General features: G+C 40.3%; 3 protein-coding genes across 6 annotated transcripts; 1 reads left to right on the top strand and 2 right to left on the bottom strand.

Moving 5' to 3' along the window:
- Positions 1-430: 430 nt before the first annotated feature.
- Positions 431-5,843, bottom strand: LOC135248190 (archaemetzincin-1-like). Its single transcript, XM_064322527.1, has 6 exons — positions 4,910-5,843; positions 4,325-4,498; positions 4,091-4,219; positions 2,988-3,163; positions 2,298-2,474; positions 431-1,726 (listed from the first exon to the last, which is right to left on the bottom strand). The coding sequence occupies exons 1-6, from the start codon at positions 5,211-5,213 to the stop codon at positions 1,166-1,168; spliced, it is 1,521 nt and encodes a 506-aa protein (XP_064178597.1). The 5' UTR covers positions 5,214-5,843; the 3' UTR covers positions 431-1,165.
- Positions 5,844-7,104: 1,261 nt separating this feature from the next.
- brat1 (BRCA1-associated ATM activator 1) lies at positions 7,105-12,814 on the bottom strand. 4 transcript variants are annotated; one of them, XM_064322525.1, is made up of 14 exons: positions 12,676-12,814; positions 11,729-11,858; positions 11,380-11,534; positions 11,131-11,278; positions 9,935-10,355; positions 9,653-9,772; positions 9,449-9,540; positions 9,222-9,370; positions 8,774-8,957; positions 8,602-8,675; positions 8,447-8,513; positions 8,236-8,334; positions 7,967-8,136; positions 7,105-7,875 (listed from the first exon to the last, which is right to left on the bottom strand). In XM_064322525.1, the coding sequence occupies exons 2-14, from the start codon at positions 11,847-11,849 to the stop codon at positions 7,174-7,176; spliced, it is 2,502 nt and encodes an 833-aa protein (XP_064178595.1). In that variant the 5' UTR covers positions 11,850-11,858; positions 12,676-12,814; the 3' UTR covers positions 7,105-7,173. The 4 variants fall into 4 exon arrangements, with proteins under 4 accessions (XP_064178595.1, XP_064178592.1, XP_064178593.1 ...); XM_064322522.1 differs by lacking the exon at positions 12,676-12,814 and adding an exon at positions 12,600-12,622; XM_064322523.1 differs by lacking the exon at positions 12,676-12,814 and adding an exon at positions 12,600-12,622 and having other exon boundaries at positions 9,222-9,340.
- LOC135248188 (eukaryotic translation initiation factor 3 subunit B-like) lies at positions 12,801-22,156 on the top strand. Its single transcript, XM_064322526.1, has 19 exons — positions 12,801-12,942; positions 13,729-13,921; positions 14,031-14,150; positions 15,006-15,063; positions 15,409-15,537; positions 15,741-15,898; positions 16,023-16,154; positions 16,584-16,650; positions 16,762-16,808; positions 17,383-17,593; positions 18,039-18,111; positions 18,211-18,333; positions 19,471-19,549; positions 19,683-19,821; positions 19,935-20,060; positions 20,209-20,286; positions 20,380-20,488; positions 21,229-21,344; positions 21,656-22,156. Exons 1-18 carry the CDS (start codon positions 12,840-12,842, stop codon positions 21,330-21,332), a joined length of 2,049 nt encoding a protein of 682 aa, XP_064178596.1. The 5' UTR covers positions 12,801-12,839; the 3' UTR covers positions 21,333-21,344; positions 21,656-22,156.
- The last annotated feature ends 716 nt before the right edge of the window (positions 22,157-22,872 follow it).

The following is a 22,872-nucleotide window of genomic DNA, read 5'->3' as shown; positions in this document are numbered from 1 at the left end:
TTGCTTGGCTACTCATATAAAAATTTAATTAAAATGTTAAAATATGAAACAATGGGATATTCACCAGTGCTCACGTGATAGTTATTATTCTGTAGTTTTCTGGCTGTATGTGTGGCTAGCTAGCTACAGTGATGTGTATATCGACGTACCATACTATTTTGTGCTTGATAAATTAGGTGAAACATCAATTCTAGGTAATTATCCTTTTTATTTTGCTAATAAACGTATATTCACCTAATTTGAGATGAAATGAGAGAAATGTATTGTGACAAGTTCTGTAGGATTTTAGGGATGCCTTCCAGAACCCATGTGAATGGTGCTAGTACATTGAGAGTTTCTGCTGAATAAAGATAGTGATAATGTTATGCACTTAGAATAGTGGTGTTTATCTTTAATGTTCTTTGTGCGACACTAAATGATTTTTCAGGCATTTGGTTGTGGCACCTCATTGGTACCCCTTGGTAATTCTTTGCGTTTATTTGCATGAAATCTATACTTGTACTCATACATATGCAAATACCACTAATTATGGACAATGCATTCAATTGGTCATGGGTCATTTTTACTTTGATAACATCAGAAATGTTTTTTTCAGATTTAATTACTTGTAGAACACTGGAATATTGTATTGGAACTACTAATATACTAATATATTAAGTTATCTTGTACAACTGAAACATTCATAATTAAATTTCATTCACTGGCCATTGGAAATGACTGAGAAAAAATAAACCTTTCCAATGACTTTGGTAGGCACAGTGTTACAAAGGTTTACAGCCTTTATAGATATGGTTCTGTAATACTGGTGACAAACATATTACTGTCTTTGTAGACTGTGCTGGAGTTAATCTCATTAAAAGTGCATCTGTTGACCTGGTAAAAAGAGCCAGAGGGATTTGAATGTGAAATTGCTGGCATGCGGAGAACAATTATTCTGAGCTTGACTGCATAGCTGACGGACTAGGCCACATAATGGTGCCGTCAATAATGTGAACACGGGGAAACAGAGTATGATGCTTGGATTAAACCACTGCGGTGCTGTTTCACTCCTCCTCACATGGTTCCCTGCCTTTCTCATTCCTTTTCAGCACTTTGAGGGCTTTGACACCCTCAGTTGACTGATATTTTTTAAGAGGGCTTACTGTCAGGGCTATTCGTCATGCTGTCAGTCTTCGCTGTCATCGTGTGAGTGATCTGTCCTCAGCTGCCTGAATCTCAGCTTCCTCAGCAGCTGGGCAAACTTCTGTCCAACGACTCTCTTCACGCTCCACTCCTCTCTGGGCGGCTCCAGAGAGGCCCTGAGGGAGGGTGCCCGGGCTGGGTGGATTCTGGGCGCTTTCATGGCATCCACCAGACGATCCAGCTGAGAGAGCTCATCCTCGGGCACCTCCACCTGTAGCGCCCTCATGCAGGAGTCCAGCCAGGCCTCATAGTCCCCCAGGAGGTCAGCGTAGAGCTCCACCCCGGACATAGCTGCCAGCCCCTCTCCTTGGGTCCTGGCGGCAGGAGGGAGAGGGGCGCCAACGCCTGATCCCTCACCATGGAGCCTGTTTTGGGAGACTGATACTGCTGGGCTGCTAAGCTCCAGGGTGGCTGACACAGGCTGGGGTGTGCCCTCTACTCCTATGTCACAGCTGAGGTGGTAGTCAGTCTCTGTAGAAACGTGCCTGGTCCTTCCTCTAGGGGTCCAAGTGAAAGCAATATGATGACACCATGCCTGGAGTCTCTGTAAGAGAAGAAACAGAAATTCAAATGGGTGGGGAAAGAGAGGTACAGCAAGCTGTCTTTGTGTAAGTCAAACCGGTTAAAGGCCTTTAGCCATGTTTCACAAATCAACAAAAGAAAAAAATCCTTAAAAAATCATCTGAAGAATAATGATAATCAAAAACATCTGGCTGCAATTATTGCTTTAGCAAAAAAAAAAAAAAGGAATTTTCCTTCCATCCTGTTCTAGGTCCTTGTATCATTCAGTTGAGAAGGGTGGGAAAAGAGGAAGTACAAACATTATACCAGAGCGCCCTCTCATGGTGCAACTGAAACAGGCCTTTTTGAAAAAATGGTGGAAGCTCTCCTTTGTTTTCTATTTTTGACAAAGCTGCAGCAACCATTCAATTCAGGAACAGATGCCAGTTGCTGCCAATGGAATTAAATCTTGATTAATAACAGATGCACTCTTCAACTAATCATTTAAAATTGAAGATGTCTCATTTGCCTGCAAGGAGCTGCATTTTGTGTGATAGAGTCATTGGATCACACAGAGCGGTGTTTATGTGTGTTTGTGTGCTTGTGTGCGGTACTCTGTATCTCTGGAGCAGGCTGAAGCCCAGCGCGTAGTGCAGCTTCCTTAGGCAGATGGGGCAGAGGTGCATGGGCCGGAGCAGTGACTCCTCGGGGCTGGCCACTCCTTGCATGATGCAGCGCAGCCAGCGACAGTTCTGCAGCCCCGCTAAGCGACACACCTCATGACTGACAACCTGCAAGGACCAACACACAATCTGTTTAGGTTCACACACCCCATAGCCGCTTCCTCCATTTGCCATGTGAATGTGCTTGCTGCTTACAAACAGCAGTTCCACAGTTTGAGTGCGATCATTTAGCTTTAACAGACAATAATGTTAATAAAAAATAAAAAAGCAGGTCTTCTGATAATTTTTGAATTCTATTCATATCAAGTCCTATGGCCAAACACGAGAACCTCCAAATGCACTGCATATGATACTGAAAATATGCACTCAGTTGGAAAAAATTGATCTGAAGTACGGACTTCCTTGGCTGTAGATTTAGGGCACAACATAATCACTAGAGGAAGTGCAGGCATATTAACCTGTTATATGTAAAGCTCAGGGGTTTCTTCACTCAATAAAGCAATTACAATAAAGGGCCTGCTTTGTGAAGAGGAACGGGATTGATCGGGAGCGCTACTGTGGCATGTTTTCTTCCTGACTGCGGAGCCTTGTGCCTGGTGGTGCCGGAGACGGGTGTTTTACCTTGCAGCACTGCAGCAGTTCAGTCGCAGTGAGAGCGTGGGGCTGCGCAGGCCGAGCTCGCCTGTCATGTCTGCCACCAGCCCCCTCCATCACCAACGCTGCCCGCTCAGCCATCCCAGATCCCTCTACTGTGCTGAGCCCTCCTAAGAGCCTGGAGAAGCTGCACACTCCCACTCCTGCAGACCCCATACACAGCAATAACAGATACAGCAGCTGACTGAAAAAAACTAAAGTATTTTTCAGCTTCGGTAGTTGTTTACCACCCATAGTATTTGTTGAAATATACCCCATCATTAGGGTTACCAGTTTTTCTAAAGCAGAGGGATTCAAATTTATATCGTTGTGAGGTTCCCATCGGCACTGGAATAGTACAATCACCTGACTAATCATACAATCAGTAGTTCAATATGCTCCTGATAAAAATGAGCTTTCCGAACACATGGAAAGGAGGGAAAGTAAGCATGAATGGTATGTCAGAAAAAAGCAAAAAAACAAAGATGGATGGATGAAAGAAGTTTTGCCATGCCTTCTTTTGTTCACCCTACAAGCACCTATTTATTTTTTTACATTGGCCAAGTGTAAAATTCATAGTTACATGAAATTGGAAATTTTGCTTTTATACTTGAATTGCATAATAAAATGTAGTTGTAGTAAAATGTAGTAAAAAAAACCCTAAATTTTGTTAGCTAAACAGCACAATATTAGTAAATACTCATACGGATGCTGTGCCAACATAAAAGGTTTGTCATCGCAGCTTAGAACCTATAATCCATGGAACCTTGAACTTTAAAGGTTGAACAAAATTAAAAGTGCTATTGGAATCAGTTTCAAAAAAGTTTTAGTTGGGAGAACCAAAATGTTTTTTACAGTATTGCTTCTAATAACTACAAAAAACATGGCATGAATGGAGCTTTGCTGTGAATCATTGTTAATCATCGTTGGTCTTATCAATGTGGGTGACTGGGGAGATAATATGATAATTGTCTCACACCTGGTAACTGGTAACCCTTCCAATGTTTAGTTACAGCACTGTACAGGAAACATACTTTGTCTTATTGATGGGTCTAGCAGAGGAAAGACAAAGTAGGAATATGGTAACTTACCTAGTTCACATGCTGACTTCCCAAAGGTATAGTTCCAAGTGTCACAAGGGTAGAGGTCAATGAAGGTAAGCCCAAGCATGCAGAATGCATCAATGGGCTTTAGTTGCTGAAGGTGTCTTAGGATGGAATCTGGCATGTACACAAGCAAGGATTTATAACATTTTGCACAAGCTTAGTTAATGTTCTTTTAGTAAAGCATATTGAAAATAACAGGCCCTGTTTCTGTCCTCTTACCTGTGTGGAGCTGGACTTTGCAGGAGAGTTCATTCTGACGAAAACGGCACTTCATGGAAGATGTGGATATGGATGGAAGAGACATCACAGGGAAGCCCAGAAAAAAGGCCTCAAGGTAAGACTTAAGGTCATCCAAAAATGAAATCCCTGCTCCCTGCTTCAGTTCCTCCACATCTGAAAAAGAAGTCCACAAGGTAACTGAAATTCTTGAATATATGAAGGCTATCCTCGGGGAAATAAACTCATTTTTCATTCATAATCTGTTTTACATTAAAGTTATTTAACAATAATTTTAGATTTTCGATTACTGATTTTTAAAAAACAACCAAAAGTTGCATGACCTATGTTCTACAGAATTCAACCATTTCTCATAAAGATTAACTTTATTTTCCTTTTTGGTGTGGCTTAATACATATTTGTTATTCCGATTTCAATAACAGTGTAACCGTTACAGTTTGATTTCCAAGTCATTCGAGCAGGTACATTTTTAAAGGTAAAAGCTAATTGGAATTGACTTCAATGACTGTCCTAAAACATGCAGCGGTTAAATTCTATGACTAGACTGAATGCCAGTTTTGTTCTTACCTATGGGCTGCAGATATATCTTCTTCCTACTGGAGTTACATTGGTGCCATTGTGTGGAGTTGTAGAAGCTTTCAAAGTCTTGAGGCTCTTCAGGATGGCTGACAATCCAATCAAATGGTGTCCTTATCAGGAGAGTCTGAAACAGCACTCTGTTGGGATTGTATGCCTCAGATAAGAAGAGCCTCTCAGAGTGAGAATATGTGCAGGAGTAAAGATCCTTCAGGAAAGCGTTGCTGGATATCAGGGCCTCTTTGAGAGCTGGAGGACCAAGACAGAACTCCTGGACATGCCTGTGCTGGAGCATGCTGTGCCACAGTCCCTGAGGTCAGCCCACGGGAGCAACCACCTCATTGGACACACACACACACACACAGGAGTCTGGCATCTCATTGGGGAGCACCACCTCTCTGTCGGCTCAGGGTCCAGAACAGTTTGAGTTCCATGTGCGCATCTCTCCCAGTGTTCAGGGCAGAAGGGTGAACGTGCCCCGATTCTTGTCTTAGATCATCAGCATGTTGCTCAGCTGTCAAAGAACACATCGCATCTCAAAACCTTAACGCTGCACTTCAGCAAACATGAAATTTGTATCCACCAAGAGAAACATTCAAACATAAATTCCTTGCTGTGTGCTTGCATCAAGAAAAAAAAAAAAAAAAGTTATTTTTGAAAATTCTGAGGAACATAGTCAAGATTCCAGTTGTTTTTCATGGACTTGTGAGGAACAATCTGCACGTCTTGTTCCTTGGAGTTCTTAAGTCTGTATTAGTCTAGCTGCTGATACGTTGCAAATAAAACTCTACCAGTGAGACGTTTGTTTATTGTGGGTGTTTTTGTCACATTGTAATGACAAACCCCTTAGATTACTCAAACACTTGGCAAGCGCTTCATAAATGTGACTCAGATTTCAGATTGTCCTTGCTGTTTCCTCGTGACTTTCTGAGAGTCCCACCATTGTTTGGAGAAAACAATACACTGATCTAAACCCGCCGATTCAATGAGGAGCAACAGTTCTTTGTAAAAAGCCATTCTCAATCAAGGTGACAGATTATATGTATGCATGTTCAACATGAACCATAACTACTTTAGAGGTCTTATAAAAAGGTATGTTTTGTAGAAAAATATCATTTTAAAATGAATGTCTGTATTTGAGCAAAAAGGGTAAAACAGGGTTTCATAACACACACAAGAGGATCCTATGTGTATTCTGAAAAAGGCCCCCATGTGTCTTAGCAAAAGACTTGTTGTTTCTGAAAAACTAGTGTGCGTGTCACTTGTGTCAATGAGCTTTTCTTTCCCTGAGAATTGAATTCGCGTACTTTGTATCCCTTTGGGAAAATAAAGTGCTCAGTTCAGGCAATACTAACTGCCAGATTGAGGGTCTCATCACATTCTTATATTTTTTGACATACAGAACTGCATTTGGAAAACATTATTTCCATCTCATACCAGTGTCATCTATTTGCATGTTTCAATTTATATCCTGTCACTTACGTTCCTAATCAAATTAGCATTTTGTGTGGAGCATATTAATGAACAATCATTTCTTCATAATGGAAAAGAATGGACCCACTGTATCCTGATAATCACAAAAAGTACAACGTGCTATGTTCAGACTGACATATGATAATCTACTGGATTGGTTTACCTTATTATTTATTGTGCAAGATATATTTTGTTGGTTGAGAGGCTGAATAAACCTTGGATAGCTTCTACCATGCAATAAATGGCTACAATGATAATGTTCTCTGCACAACAAAACAATGACTTATTAAAAGTTGCGATTAAATAAATGTTAGCCCCACCTATTTTGTCACCTAAAAGCTGTTAAAAACAAACAAATCTGACCAAAAATAAAAGTGACCTCTATTCCTGTGCATTATCCATCTTATCACGTGCTGTATGGTCTGAACCCACTTGCCATTCACATTTTATATACTACATACTTAGCTTGTAAGCCTGAGCTCTCTCTTTTGACAGAAAGCTCATGGGTGTTCATGTGGTTTAATATAGATATGCATTTTGTGGCGAAATATGGGTATGCATTATTGTTCCCTTGTTTGAGCCATTTGATATTTTATGTCTTTGAGTATTGTGACATTACAGCTAGATTAATGATCAACTTAATTGTGACAAGTTAGACAAGTCATGAAAACAGGTGTTACCCTTAACCAGTAGACTAAAATCGTAAGAACACATAGCTTTTTCAAATGCATTTATTTTAGCCTAGTATAAAAAGTACAAAGATAAAATACAGAAATTTCAGTTTAATAGCAGTCCAAAGCATTGTCCTCTGATATGCGAGTTGCAGCTAGAATGTCCTCCATTAGGGAGTGGGGGCTGTTTTCCAGGTGATCGCTGCTCTGTCCTAAGGTCTGCTGCATATCCTCCAGATCTAAAACTGACAGTACCTCCACAAAGCCCATCGATTTCTGCGACTCTGCGCCAACATGGAGTCTTTCAAGGTGCTTCTTCAAAGCGTCCTCCACCCAACTCTGTCCGTGCAGATCACACGCCACTTTACTTTCAGTCACGGAAGAGTTTCCGGTGAGCGCCGATTTCAGAGAGAGGAGGATAGAGCATGCACTCTGAGCCACTGGCCTGTCACAATCAAACAGCCCCTTGAAGAGAACAGTAAAGATCCTGAGGTGCTGCAGCTTGCGTAGCGATTCGGTGAGGTTTTCCCCATTGGCGTGCGGGGCGTGGCTAACTGCGTACGGACAGGTGGAGTGACTGGACTCTGCCAGGGTTTGACTGATCAGGATCTGAGCCAGCTCCAGAGTATGGACTTTCACTTCCCAGTCCAAGTCTTCGCTACCCTGTGTCAGCACAGTTCTCAGAGGCTCTTCCAAGTCTTCTGTAGGATATGGAGAGGTGAGCCACAAGGTGAAGACCTTAATCACAGCTCTCCTGGCAAACACCTCAGTGTCCTGAACTAAAATGTCCACAAATTGCCTGGCAAGGTCTCCCTGGAGAGAGCATAGAAACATTACAGTACAGAATTAAAAAGAGTAGGAAATCACATTATAAAAGAAATGGCGCCCTTGAAATGAGACTCACCAGTAGCACATGGTCAGATGTTGGGACACCCGCTTGGCTGGTAATGAGGACAGAGTGTCCAAGTGCTGAGATGGCGCTCGCCCGCACATAGCTCTCTGGGTCTGTCAGCAAGGCTAATGAGAGACCAGGGACTCCACTGCTTAAAAGGGTCTCACAGTAGCCGAGGTTCTCTATGTAAAACAAAGCACAGGAATTGAATAGGAAATGAATGAATGTGTCCTTCAAAAGCAAATCACAAAGAAATTCAAAACCAGGAGAACGAATCTTACTGTGAAAGTGAGAGGTGAGCTGAGCGAGGAACTCGAGAGAAGAATCTCTCACTTCCCATCGCATGTCACAGAGCCTCTTCTTCAGCACGGAGAAAAGCACTGGGGACAGGGAGGATCAAAGCCAAAGCAGGCTCACACAGGAGTATTTTTTAGAATTAAATTATTAACCACTCTGGCCAACTATTGTACCTTAAGTAATTCAGAAACAAACCTTGTGGAGGAGGTTCAGAAGATACACACAACCACTTCAAGGTCACTTGGTAGGCTTTCTGTAGAACCTGAGATAAAGAGAAGATCTGAGTGATTCTGACATTTTAAAAAACCTCATCAAATAAAAAAATAAAAAAGAAGTAGACCAAAACGTACAGTTGAGTTGGTATCAGGACTGTCCAGGTATTGTAGAAGAACAGAAAATACCTCACTCCTGAACACTGTGTTCTCTGACAGAGAAAGAGCAACAAACAGTTAGTTTGCTTCATTTTATTTACTTAATTTCTTACACTTTGGAATTTGTTTTGGAAATATTTCAGGGAATTACCTGGAGATTGGCAAAGACTTCCTAGGGTATCCAGTGCACACTTTTGAACTTTTGAACAACCAATCAGGTTTCTGAAGACACTGATAATAGGGGAGGAGGAAACTGACATTCCCACACAGAATTTCAGCACATTGAGTACTGACAGGGTCAAGGATTGCATTGGGATTTCCAGATTGAGGGAGCCCTGAGGAAAGATAATGTGGGATTCTCAGTGACTCACATTCTTCACACTTAACACCGACAGAATTTACTAGACCATTCACAGTATCAATACAGTCAGGCAATTTACTTATTAACAAAAGAGATATTTCAGGAAGACACATTACCATGCATTCATTAAAGAGGGAGTGGTTGCTCTTAACATGCATATATTTGGACTATGGACTACTGGACTACTTCTAAAGAGTTTTAAAAATCAATACAATCTTAATATTACACATGCTCATACCGTGCCTGCCAGCTGTGTTATGCTGGACAATGACAGACAAAGAAGTGACACACAAGAACTCTTCTGGGATAACTGCTCTTCTAGAGAAGTATGCTGGCAGCCACCTTCTGGGAGCAAGCCTATTTTGGGAGATTCAATGCCATGATGATCTGTCATACATAAAGAAACAGGCTCAAACTCATAAAACATGATACCAAATAGTTTGTTCAGTCTGTCAAAGAAGTTACCTGAGTGCAGTTGCTGTAAACCAGCTGATGCTGTTACTAGTTCCAGGGGCTGAAGAATGACCCCAATGCCCTTCTTCTTTAAGCTCTGCGGGCTGCATAACAATAAGCACAGTCCAATACAGGTACAAGACAAACAGTCACATGCTGAGATAAACTAAATATACTAACAGCGCTGCCATAAGTGGGAACTTACTCTACACTCACCAATTTTCCAGATGGACAATCCCTGCAGCGAATGGAATCGACTGTGTTGGTTTTGAAGTGCACAGCACAGATTCAATCAGTGTTACAATACTGGAATTGGTCTGGATGAATAAAGGGGTCCTGAAAAAAGATTTCAAAATATTAATTCACTGTGAACCAACATAACGGAGATCACAAGAGATACTGATAACAACAACCTCCATGAACGACACCACATTTCAACCACGGAGTAAAAACACTTATTAAAAGATGGTTTTTGGTGGTTAGAAATCTTAGACACACCTGGCCGCAGCTTGTAGAACCTCCATGAACAGCTGGGTCAAAGAGCTTTGACCATTTCCCAAAAGCACCTCAACAGCCCGCTCAGTTCTCTGCCACAGCATTTCCCTGACACGTGGCTGGCAGTGGGCGAGACTCAGTGCCACAAGCTTCAGTGACTGACGGGTACGGAAAGGGACAGTCGACATCAGCGAGTCCTCCACGTGCTTCATGATCTCCACGATCCCATCGGCCCACTCAGGGCATTCTGCGGCGAGCCTGTCCTCGTACACCTCCCTCAGGTCAGTCCTGCTGCCATTGCCCAAAGATGTGCAAGTGGACCTTAGCTCACTGAAGTTTAAAATGTGAGCTAAAAGCTGGTTTGCTGCGGAGGCAACAAATAGACTTTTGTCCACTTGCAATTGCAGCACCACTTTAATCAGCCCTGTGGAAACACAAATGTGAGATATAAATGGTGGAACCACCACAGAGAAATTTTTATGGACCTTCCAGGACACAGTATTGCAACCCTCTGGTCCCAAGGCAGGCAATTTGCCAAGGTTCTACTGCATCCGTTCTTGGCTTTGGGACAGAGATTGAGGACAGGCCCCGTGGAGCATCTCGTGTCAAATGGCCTGTTGTCAACTTGCTTGCACATCATTTAGTGTTAACACCTAACTGCAGTCATAAGTCTTGTACACATCATTGCAAAAGAGTGGTCTTATAATGCAATTTCCTCTGGGATTCTCCTCTCTGTTTGGGGTTATGGTGTGGCCACACAAAAATAATGCCATGAACTTTTGCACTTATATACTTATAATCACTTATAATACGTTTATACCCTGAGAACAAAAGATAAGCCAAGTAATTTGACTTCTTTTCATGAATTGCTAAAATGCAAGTCTTTAGAGTAAAGACATACACATATGGTCTGGTTTCAAATCTTGACTCAACGAATGTCATCTAGCCAAGCAGCCCCACAGTGTGCAATACATCAGACCATAGTGTGGCCTATGGGTAATATCAGACCATGAACTTCTGCAATACAATAACTGCATCGCTCAGATGATGTACAGCAGAGCGAAAAAATGCCAGCTTGCAGAACAAAAAAAAATGTGATTGCATAAGAAAGTTGACTAAACTGCTGTACACTGTATCTCTGTATACCCCGTAAGCATAACTTCAATGTAGTATTGTTATACTAAACTCTTAATACCCACCATTCCTAAACAGGAAGCACATAGCCTCCTGGTGCTGTACCATGCTGTGCAACCCATGGGCCCATCCACTGCGCACTGTTGCATCTTCCCAGAGACAAGAATCGCTCCACCCCTGATATTCAAAGGCACTTTCCAAAATGCTCTGTTGCTGAAATTTAAATTGAGAAGTGTCAATTTAAAGAGTTTTGATTCGATTCATTATACAGGATGAGCCAGATCTCAAACATTGTATCTCTTTAGTCGACTTGCCTTTAAGATGTAAAAACCCTCTTCATTGGCAGCAAGCAGCCCAGTCAGCTTGAGAGCAAAGGAGAGAATGCTGGGCTCGGCAGTCTTTGACTTACACACACTGGATATGAATGTGACCAGGCAGGGCTGTATCTCCAGTAATGGAGAATCAGGTGCTGAAACATAACAAATCAATATGTAACATGCATTCCCTTGTTGAAAACAGCAGCAATAGTTTTACCAAAAAAAAAAAAAGTTAGATCATTCCTGAATGTCCTTTCATCAAAGCAACCTCAGCAACAGATAACACCCCTCATCTCTCAGTTAAATTACTTGCAGAACAACTGAAAATAAAACATCTCATTCTTACCTGTTAAAGCGCTAAACCAGTCCAGAAATTTTTCTAAGCACGTGTCATCTGACAGTGCTTGTTTCGGGTCAGCTAGAACTGAACATACAAGGGGCAGTAATTCCACACATTTACTGTCCATTTCACTTATCTGGGGAAAGGTTACATGAAGTTATTGAAATAGCACGCACAAACCAACAACACGAAACGAATAAGAAACTGTAGCTAGCAAGATGTAAACATGGCTGGCGTCCTCGGTTTTCAATAGCTGTATGTATGTATTCAGTTTTTTGCTTAAAAAGTAGACTGTCTAGAGACTAGAGATCAAAACCAGGCCAAGCAATACAGCAGGTACGTTTCTGATACATTGTGCATAGCTGATATTGCTAGCGAATTCACAGCTAGCTATGAAGCCACTTAGCAGCAATATTCCGGTTCAAGGAAACCGGATAACCTTCTTTAGCTAAAATTGTAAATTCTACAGCTAAAAATGTGTCGACGCCCCAATTAAAAACGCCATCGCTAGTTAGCTACCTTTGAAAACTTCACTGTGTAAGTTCCTATACATATTCCTATTTGGTGGACAGTTGACCGTAAAATATTCGCAGCACGGTGACATAACATAATGACAGACGTAACCACATCTACTGGTAACATGTAATATGACTTTATTACCTCATCTCAAAATATATTGCCTTACTTTCTGCTGCAACCTATTTTTATACAGTCTATGGCTGGAACACGGTAAACCGTCCACGAACATACACGTCCATTTTGGACCAGACCATCGCCCTAACAGGGACATCTACTGTCAAATACAAACTTAATGACATTTCATATTTATATATTGCGACGCGTGCACTTCCTTGTTTTGTTAGTTGTTTACACTTACAATTGTTTCTTTGCTAGGATCTCTTTCTTTCAACATACTAGTTCACAAATCGTTTGCAACGTGTACTTGAACCCACCCGTTAAAAATGGTATCGTCCTTTTTTCATCGTCATTGAATGGTTGGCGCCGGGTGGGTGAATAGTACCACATGGGTTACCGTGCAAAAACCTACGGCTGGTAATGTAAGAAGCGTTGGTCGTATTCTGTTTCACTATCGAAAAGCAGTAGAATCATACATTAAATGCTGAATACGGAGGATATAACGGCTGAAGCCGAATTCGAGGAGGACGAAGAGCCGGTTTTCAGTGATCCGGAGGATTTTGAAGATGACATCGATGACGAGGGTAAGCGAACTAAACTATTTAGTCTTGCTTTGCCAAACTAAAGAAAGCACCCGGCAGGCGGCCTGTCGCACTATAACTGGCAACAAGATAGCTGGAATACAATGTGCAACAAAAAGAGGTTGTTGCGAGAATGTGCTAGTTTTTGTTACACATTTCTCCTTTAGACTACATTGATGGCAAAACAAAATCAGCTTTTCTGCATTGGAAGATAAAATGTCTACACATTCATGCTGTGCCTATGCTATAGGCTGGGCTAGCTCAGACGAATGCAGCAGGTTCACAAACGCATGAACAACGGTAGCTGTCGCAGCTAAAGTGGTTCGTATCAGCTATCTACTGTAGATAGCTAGGCACCCTAGCGAAGCACACAACGAATTGTTAAACTATGAAAAAATCGGCACATCTTTTGGTACAGGGGGCCTACATATAAAAAGCTGATAGTTGTAAGCAGCACAATTTGCCATGTTGTAGCTAGCTTACGAATATAAATTAGCGTAGCACATCCATTCAGTTTCCAGGCGTCAAAGCTAGCTAGCAGTTGATAGTCAATAATTCCCTCATATCTGGGACGCTAAGGTGAATGGCAGTTATGTTGGGCTACAGTAACTGGATGCATTCATAAATTGTCAGCTATTAATGGCTTAAATTGTTTCTTACTTAATTGAAAATGTGGCTCCCTTACGGTTACAGCTAGCGAAAATCCATCACAAATCAAATGGGCCTGCTGTGTTATCAAGGCGTGCGTTAGACTATCGTTGTTTCAACTTGTGTTTCTTCTGTCTTTAGCGCTTCTGGACGATGTCCTCAGGGAGAGGCCACAGGAAACTGATGGTATTGACTCTGTGGTGGTGGTGGACAATGTCCCTCAGGTCGGACCAGAACGTCTGGAGAAACTGAAAAATGTTATCCATAAGATTTTTTCAAAATTTGGTAAAATTACCAACGAGTTCTACCCTGAAGCTGAAGGAATGACAAAGGGGTTAGTATTGTTGTGTAGTATTGTATTATTACTGTGATTTTATACCGTATTTGAACATGTAAATTGTACACTCAGAAGTTGATTTTTCTTTTTTGGGTTTAAATTTTAGGTATATCTTTCTCGAGTATGCCTCACCCAATCATGCCATCGAAGCTGCGAAAAATGCTGATGGTTATAAGCTGGACAAGCAACACACCTTTCGAGTAAATGTCTTCACTGACTTTGACAAGTAAGTTATCTTTATATGTTTGTGAACACTCTCTCTTTCCACAATCAAAGTAGTCTCTCCCTCCTTGTACGACATATATAGTCCATATATTCCCCATATAGCTATATGTTATTATTTGAACATATGGTAAAGAGAACCTTTAACATTACTTACACCATTACATTATTACATACATTATTTCAGTTTGCTCTGAATTTGGTTCAGTACTGCTTCCAAGCATTAATTAAAAAAAATATATATATATAAAAATTGTGTGGCATTGCAAATAGGGCCTATGTATTTGTTTGTAAAAATGTAGGTCCCTTTATGCAGCTTTTTGTGTTATTTTAAACATGTTTTTCTATTAAATCAACAGTAGACATTTCAGACTCTGTGTCTGATATTAGCACCAATCAGTGATTGCTAGTCGCTAGGCATATATGTATTTTAGTCTCACTACATGGCAGGAACAGAAGCATTAGACAGTGCAGCTGAGAATGATGCTGGCCATCACAGTCTGTGTATTATTATCCACCTGCTGTCTGAAAAGCAGCAACTTATCGCCAGTGTCTCTGAGGAAAGACTTGCTACACTATTTGTTTATATTCCCTGCAGAACAGCAAATCAGGACAATATTTACCTGGATATATTTCCCACCTGGACACTTATGAAGAGGGGCTTGGGATCCCCGTACTTAGCATAGCTTTTATTTTCTTGATTCATATTTAGTTAAACCACAAATATAGAGAGTTGTTGTCATTATTTTTCATACCAGTTTTTAAAATGATACTTTTTGGATATAAAATGGTCTTTTAGGTCCAAACAGAGGATTATTTACTAAATGTATGAATGTAATTTAGTTATTTATTTTTAAAGGTACATGACTGTCAGTGATGAGTGGGAAACGCCAGAGAAACAGCCATTCAAAGACTTTGTGAGTGTTTCCTCAAGGCAGTAACCAAAGACTCCTTGTAATTTGTTTAACAGTTATTCAGTGCTAAACCATCCATTTCAGAAACCAAATACTAGATTAAAAGATGTATTAATCTAGTGATGATGCTAGATGGCAGTGTTGGTTAGGTTGTGCATTTGTTGCATTTATAGGCTGTGTTCTAAATATTTCAAGAGCTTTTTGTCATTTATAAAATATGTAAGAAATATATAAACCTTATGTGATGCTTCAGATGAGATATTTGACCTATGTAGCTTCGTGCTTATAAAACAGGTCCGGTATTGGTGTCTGTTCCCTTCTCGTGAGTGTTCACCCTTTTGCCAACAGGGAAACCTGCGGCACTGGATGGAGGACCCGGACTGTCGTGATCAGTACAGTTTGATTTATGAATCTGGAGAAAGAACAGGAATATATGCCAATGATGTCAAGGAGGCAATTATAATTGAGGAAAGAGCTGTGAGTAATCTTTAGATTAGAGATTTGCAGATTGTGTACATGTAAGAAAAGGATGGATTAAAAATAAAACCTTGTTGGCCCTACTCCTGCTTGTTGAAATGGGCATCTGGTGTTTTGATTATTGTGCCTATACTATGTTGTGGGCAGCCTGTTCAGTAATGTAATTTTTCTGAACCTTTGCACTTGGTGTCTGTCATCTCTAGCGGTGGACTGAGACATATGTGCGCTGGTCTCCAAAAGGTACGTATCTGGCCACGTTCCATCAGAGGGGCATCGCGCTCTGGGGTGGAGAGAAGTTCAAACAGATCCAGCGGTTCAATCACCAGGAGGTCAAGCTCATTGACTTCTCACCTTGTGAAAGGTATCCAGAAAGCATCTTCCTGGTGCCAAATTAAACAAGTCTGTGTCGGCATCACTTTCTGGTATTTAATTGAAGTCCATTCTGCTTTCTTTTTTTTTTTACCACTTGGGCTTTCAATTCATAGATACATGGTCACATTCAGCCCTCTGCTGGACACAAAGGATGATCCTCAGGCCATTATAATCTGGGATGTTCTGACTGGACAGAAGAAGAGAGGGTTCCACTGTGAGAGCTCTGCTCACTGGCCAATCTTCAAGTGAGTTTGGCTAATTGTGCTAAAAGCTGTTTCCCTGCTGTTGGCTGGTGGGAGAGCTTAGAAGGGGAGACATTAATCTTAGAGTGAGAGATTGTGGCCTATCTTGCGTATTTGCCTCGGCTAGAATTGAATTAATACAGTTTCATGTAATTTATTAGCAAAATTTTAGATTTTATTTCATTTCATTCAATAGGGTTGAATGGGCAGTGAAATTGTGATTCACTGATGTTTGATTTATCATTGAAATTAGTTTGAGAATGTAGTTTTAGTCCAATACTTCGTCTGACTTTTCTGATGAAAAATGTATTGCCAATGACATGCCCATGTTTGATAAAAAGCATTTATTTCAATGAAAAATAACCTTGCATCCATGTTTTTGCTCAAATTCTTGCTTATACTGATATTAATGTTTTGCTTTTCCCATTTCAGATGGAGTAGTGATGGAAAGTTCTTTGCTAGAATGACTCAGGACACACTCAGTATCTATGAAACACCAGTAAGCCCCATGTAAAATTAATTTGTTCAAAGAAAACTAAGTAATTTAATTGAAGCAACATTCCTTGTAATTTGTTTGAATTATGTGAAATGTTACATTTTTTTCTTGCAGTCTATGGGACTCTTGGACAAGAAGAGTTTGAAAATCACTGGGATAAAGTGAGTCCAGTCTTTAGTTTTACATTAATAGTAGGGATGTATGATTTTACTGGGGTCATATCAGTGTTGGCCAAAAATGGTTTAAAACTAATTTATCAGTGTAGTATCACAATACTAAGATTGTGGCCAATATGGTGGAGCAACATACACGCACCACAGAAGCAAAGCATTTGATGTGGTGCTGATACTGTAAATTAAGTGAAGATTTCCTGATCAAGTGGCCTAATCGTTGTTATCTGTACCTCATATTTATAATTAATTGTTAATGCATCATTTTTACAAGACAAACTGAAAAGCAAAGCTGTACAGAGACTCAGTAGCTATCTAGACTTTGCTCTCTACTTAATAATTAACTAATACAATAATAAGTGCTTCTCTCATGAATGTGGAATCTTGGTTGCTGTTTGGATTTGTGCTATAATGTAAAACAGGGATGCACTGACCTGTGAATATAGGCAAATATTGGGTATTGATATCATTCCCTGAATTTCCATATCCAGTGTGTCTAATTAATAGTTCATAAAGTCCTTCAGCAATGTAAGCATATTTAAAGCACAGTAAAATTCGTCTGCAGGGATTTCTCCTGGTCTCCAGGTGACAACATCATTGCATTTTGGGTCCCGGAGGATAAAGATATACCAGCAAGGGTGACTCTCATGCAGCTTCCATCCAGGCAAGAGATCAGAGTCCGCAATCTCTTCAATGTGGTGGACTGCAAGCTGCACTGGCAGAAGCAGGGGGATTACCTGTGCGTGAAGGTGGACAGGACTGCCAAGGGCACACTGGTACAGGGCTTTCCTCAGCATTATCTTTTTTAGTACAGTTTGTTTTTTTTGACTGTGGTTTTGAGGGACATGTTTAGTTGTAGGATTAAGTTGGCTTACCTATACACATTTCTGGATACTAGGCCTGCAGTATAGAAACAACTTTATGTTGAAATTCAAGAGACTGGCATATATCATAGACTGTTTATACCAAGGGTGTCTGATCTTATCCAAAAAGCAGCAATGTGGATGCAGGATTTTGTTTTAGCCCAGCACTAAGAATGATTTTTCTGATTAAGGTCTTGATTGAGGAACATGATTAGTTAATTATCTGAATTGGATATCGTTGTGCTGGGTAAAACAAAAACCTGCACCCACACTGATCCTTTATGGATAAGATTGGGCACCCCTGGTTTGTATACTGTTTTGATGTGCCCTTAGTTCAGGTTTGCTGTCTGCATTCTAGGGCGTTGTTACCAACTTTGAGATCTTCAGGATGAGGGAGAAGCAGGTGCCTGTGGATGTGGTGGAGATGAAAGGTAAGTGATGTGTAGGACTGGCCTTATGTTTGTTATGTTTAGCTCTACTCTCTAGCTGGTTAAGTGCTGAAATGTTTAATGAACATTGATCCATGGCAGAGAGCATCATCGCCTTTGCCTGGGAGCCAAATGGAAGCAAGTTTGCTGTGCTGCATGGAGAATCTCCACGAATCAATGCCTCTTTCTACCACGTGAACAACAACGGCAAAATAGAACTGATAAGTATGTAGTGATTTTAAAAGGTTTTCAAATTTTAATATAAAATTAGTTGAATTTTCAAAGTTTACTGGCTTGATCTTAAATAGATAGAGCCACCAGTTTGCCTCCGCCATGTGACCTGCATGGATGAACTTAAACTTGTATTTCAATGGTTACCCTCCAGGGGTCCCCATAGGCATTCCAGTGGCACAGTCAAGAGACTAATTGTACAATTCAGTTTCTAAAGACATTTATAAAAACAATTAGTTGATCTAATATGGGGAGAGTCAGGACAGAAAGTGAACATGGACGGATGGAAGTGTAAATGCTATGAAAACCATGTCTTTCAGCCCAGTGCTCACTCCAGTCACAGGTCTGCTGGCTTTCGTTGTTACTCAGGACTTGAGTAGCACATGTTGATCAGTTGAAACGGTTGATTGCAGTTATCTCGGGCCACCTAGATTCTTGTGGCTGAATTGGTCGCTGATGTTAAGGAAAAAAACAAAACCCTACAGACTCTGTGGCTCTCGAGGACCAGGATTGAGTATCACTGCAGTAAAAAGAAAAATACATCCATATAAAGCAGGGGCTTTTGTTTTAGCTCAGCACTAAGACACCTGATTTTATTTAAATTCCTGATTGAAGACCATGATTAGTTCATTAGTTGAATCATTAATTAATTTTTTTGTTTAACTTTTTTGTGCAAGTAAAATGTAAAAATATTCTGCTCTAATTCTCATGGGCATTTCCCACTGCTTCTAACAAAACCTATCATGGCCCTGTGCATTTAAAAAACAATGCAGTGTGTCCACTGTAGTGAATAATGCACTGAATTAGCACAAGTTGTTTGTAAACATTGCTGTCAATAATCATTTGTGCTTATTTAGTGCCAATTTATCAACTTATGTCACTGAGGTGGTGCAAATGGGATAATTGCTTGAGAAGTAGCTTGTGACCTATGGCTGGCAGAGGACTGAAGTACAGTGCAAGAAATCAAGGGGAGACAAACTGGTGGGCCTACTTATGAGGCTTTATTTGTAATCCAGCATTAAAATGCAGCAGTAAGCCTGAAAGTATTATAAGCAGTTGTAGTAAAAACCCATGTTACTGTATTAAATATTGGACCATATTGAGAGTAATTCCTGTGTTATTCCCTTACAGAAATGTTTGATAAACAGCAAGCAAACAGCATTTTCTGGAGTCCGCAAGGGCAGTTCCTGGTGCTGGCCGGATTGAGAAGGTCTGTGTTTGTATATGTGTGGTCAACACGTGTGTGGTGTCTAACAGACAGTCTCATATTGTCATTAAATTTCTCCCAAACAGGCATTTAACCATGCATGGCATGTGTTCATTCTTGCCTTTCTATTGCACAGTATGAATGGTGCCCTGGCTTTTGTCGACACATCGGACTGTACAATGATGAACTTTGCAGAGCATTACATGGCGTCAGATGTGGAGTGGGACCCGACAGGCCGATATGTGGTGACCTCAGTCTCCTGGTGGAGCCACAAGGTAGGTAACTTAACTCCCTACAACAACAAGAAAGACAGATTAGCATAGACCTGAGCGCATCGTATGTCAGTAGGAAGCATTTGTGAAAAGGGTTTGATTGTGTCCCTATTCAGGTGGACAATGCATTCTGGCTTTGGACATTCCAAGGGCGCCTCCTCCAAAAGAACAACAAGGATAGGTTCTGCCAGCTGCTGTGGAGGCCACGCCCTGCCATTTTGCTAAGCCAGGAGGAAATCAAGGTGAAAAACTATATTCTACCACTTGATCATTAAAACATGGCTAATTTTACAAGCCTTAAGACTTCATGGAAATCTGTGTCTGTCATGGCTCTTTTTTATCCCTGCTGGAATACACTCATCTTTGTAACATATTGTATTCACTTGACAGCTCATCAAGAAGGATCTAAAGAAGTATTCCAAGATCTTTGAGCAGAAGGATCGTTTGAGTCAGTCCAAGGCATCCAAGGTAATGGGCCTTGTAACACCCTACAGCTGTTACATTAGATTTCAAAGGGCTCAAAAAGGATAGCTTTTCAGTTATGACTCAATACTTTGGCAGGAATTGGTTGACAAAAGACGTACCATGATGGAAGACTATCACAAGTATCGTGAGAACGCGATACAGATGTATCAGGAACAGAGAACTCTTCGCCTGGAACTGAGAGGAGGTAAGCTTTTGTTAGCCACATCCTCCTAACCAGCATGCCCAATTTTTATTATGCTACTTTAAAGTTAACAAGTTCAACGGTGGCCTGTGTTTTTAGAAAGCTCATTTCCTGTGGTTTGAGTGCCCTTTTTCTGACATATTTTTCAGCTTCAACTCAACTTTGTGCTTTCAAACATAATGCTGTACAGATTACAGATTTTTTTAATGGGGGGAATATCCTAATACATTCCCAAATCCAGCAGAGGCACCTAGCAATGGGCTTGTTATCACAATGCCTGAGTCTGGTTTGCTTTGTCTGTGATGCACTCATCTATATTTACAGCAAAGCTATAAATACTGAGTATATATCCATATTTATTATGAGATCTGATTTCCTAATGATATGGTTTGTGTCTGAATGATTAAATTTGTCATTAATTAAAACACGCATTTCTGTGAAAGGTGAAAAGCCATATTCAGCATATTGTAACTTAATCATAATTGTAGTTGGTATGTAATGCCACATAGAGCAGAAAAAACATGGATGGTATCAAAATTACTGATGTGATCAGTTTAAGGAAAAGAGATTGTGAAATGTTAATTACAGTTATCTGTCGTAGATTGTTTGAAATGAGTGATCAATAATCAAATTTTGAGAGGATCACTTGCCATTTTGGATGAAGGTCTGGCCAATTAGCATTGTCTGCAAATTTTCCGTGTTAAATGTCTTGTTAATAGTAGATGGAACTGTGTGTTTCTTAGGTGTAGACACAGATGAACTTGACAGCAATGTTGAGGATTGGGAAGAGGAGACCATTGAATTTTTCATCAATGAAGAAATTATTCCACTTGGAGATTTGGAGTAATCCCGATAGCAGGTATAATTAATTGAGCTATAGAATCTGTTGTTGATTACATATAATAACGCTGCATATTAGCTTTGGTGCCAGTAAACAAACATTTATGGGTTTCATCTCCTTTGAGCATGTACCTCTAAACTTTATTTTGTGATTGGAGTAAGACCTTTTCTGCACTCCTTTGTAGTTTGTAAGTAAAGATAGAAATGGACCCAGATTGTTGGCTTGGGTTATGACTGCCTTGCATCAGACTTGACGGAACAATGTATTGTACGTTATACCCATTTGTCATCATTTTCATCCTTGGGTTTTTTCTCATTTTATTTCAACAGCCCATTAGTCTTCAAAGAGGAGCTCTGGTGCATTGAGCAGGGGAGAAATCACCTGGAATTGGTTTGTTTTAATTGGGAATACAGTAGCTCCAACTTCAACTGTGTTTGACATCAGTCATATATAGTGCCTTCTAATATTGGTCACTGCAGTGGGAGACTTTTGAGCTTCTGTTTTTGCTTTTTTGGCACTTTTAAAATTTTAATTCTTCCATAAATTATAACATCTTAACTTTGCAGCTGTTATCCATTGATTTCCTTCCCCCCTACAGATTTTATTAGTTACTGGAGTTTTAAATAATTTAACACAATGCCACAGTTTGCCAGAAACTATTTTTACCTCCCTAAATGGAAAGAACTATGTTTTGTACAAATAATCAGAAGGGTTAACAAAACAATGAGTGTGCTGAAACGGCACTACAATGGGCTGTATCCTCCTCCATTCAGATTACCTGATATTAATGTGCTACAAGGTAATGAATAAAGTACTGATACTAATCTCCATGTGCTTTTGTCTGTTGGAGTTTTTTCATTGTTTCCCCGAAATAAGATGTTTGTACATTTTAGTGTGCCGCAACACGTATAATGCCAGAAGTAGTGCAGTAACTTTAATGTTCATCCCTCTTCGAGAGGGTAAAATTAAATATTTGAATGAGAATATTCATAGGCATAGTATATTTTTAAAATTCCAAGTTGGTGCCCATAATGAAAAGTTGGCTGTTTGTGAAAAGGCAGCAATGTCCTGAAATAAAACATTACAGCACAGGGTATTTTTCTGTGAAACATGGATGCCATTTTTTCTTTCATGCAAAATGCAGATAAAATTGTTATACATGTGCACAAAAAAAATATGGAATGGTAGAAAGATCCTGCACCAAAATATTGTAAACTAGACAGGGATGCCACTCTCAAGGTTTATGCCAAAGTATAAGGGTTTGAAAAACATGGAGAAAGTTTTCTGTGTGAAATGTACAGGATTCAAAGGCAGAATTCCAGAAAGGATGGTTTTACAGAAGGTTTGAAGGAATGGTACCGAGAATAAATGGGAATAAATTTTAGAAATATTTGGGTCCTCTGGAAGCACTGTGTGTGTCTGCATATACCCTGTCACGTGTTTCACACTCTGCAGCCATACAAATAATACAGTTGTGGAATACAGCTTACCAATTCCTCTCCTTCCCCTACATAAGAAAATATTTTTCCCTTAACATTTTGGTTTC

This window comes from Anguilla rostrata, chromosome 2 (assembly GCF_018555375.3).
Source record: "Anguilla rostrata isolate EN2019 chromosome 2, ASM1855537v3, whole genome shotgun sequence".
Lineage (NCBI taxonomy): Eukaryota > Metazoa > Chordata > Actinopteri > Anguilliformes > Anguillidae > Anguilla > Anguilla rostrata.
Note: the sequence above shows the minus strand (reverse complement) of the source record. Positions and strands in the feature narration are given on the sequence as shown.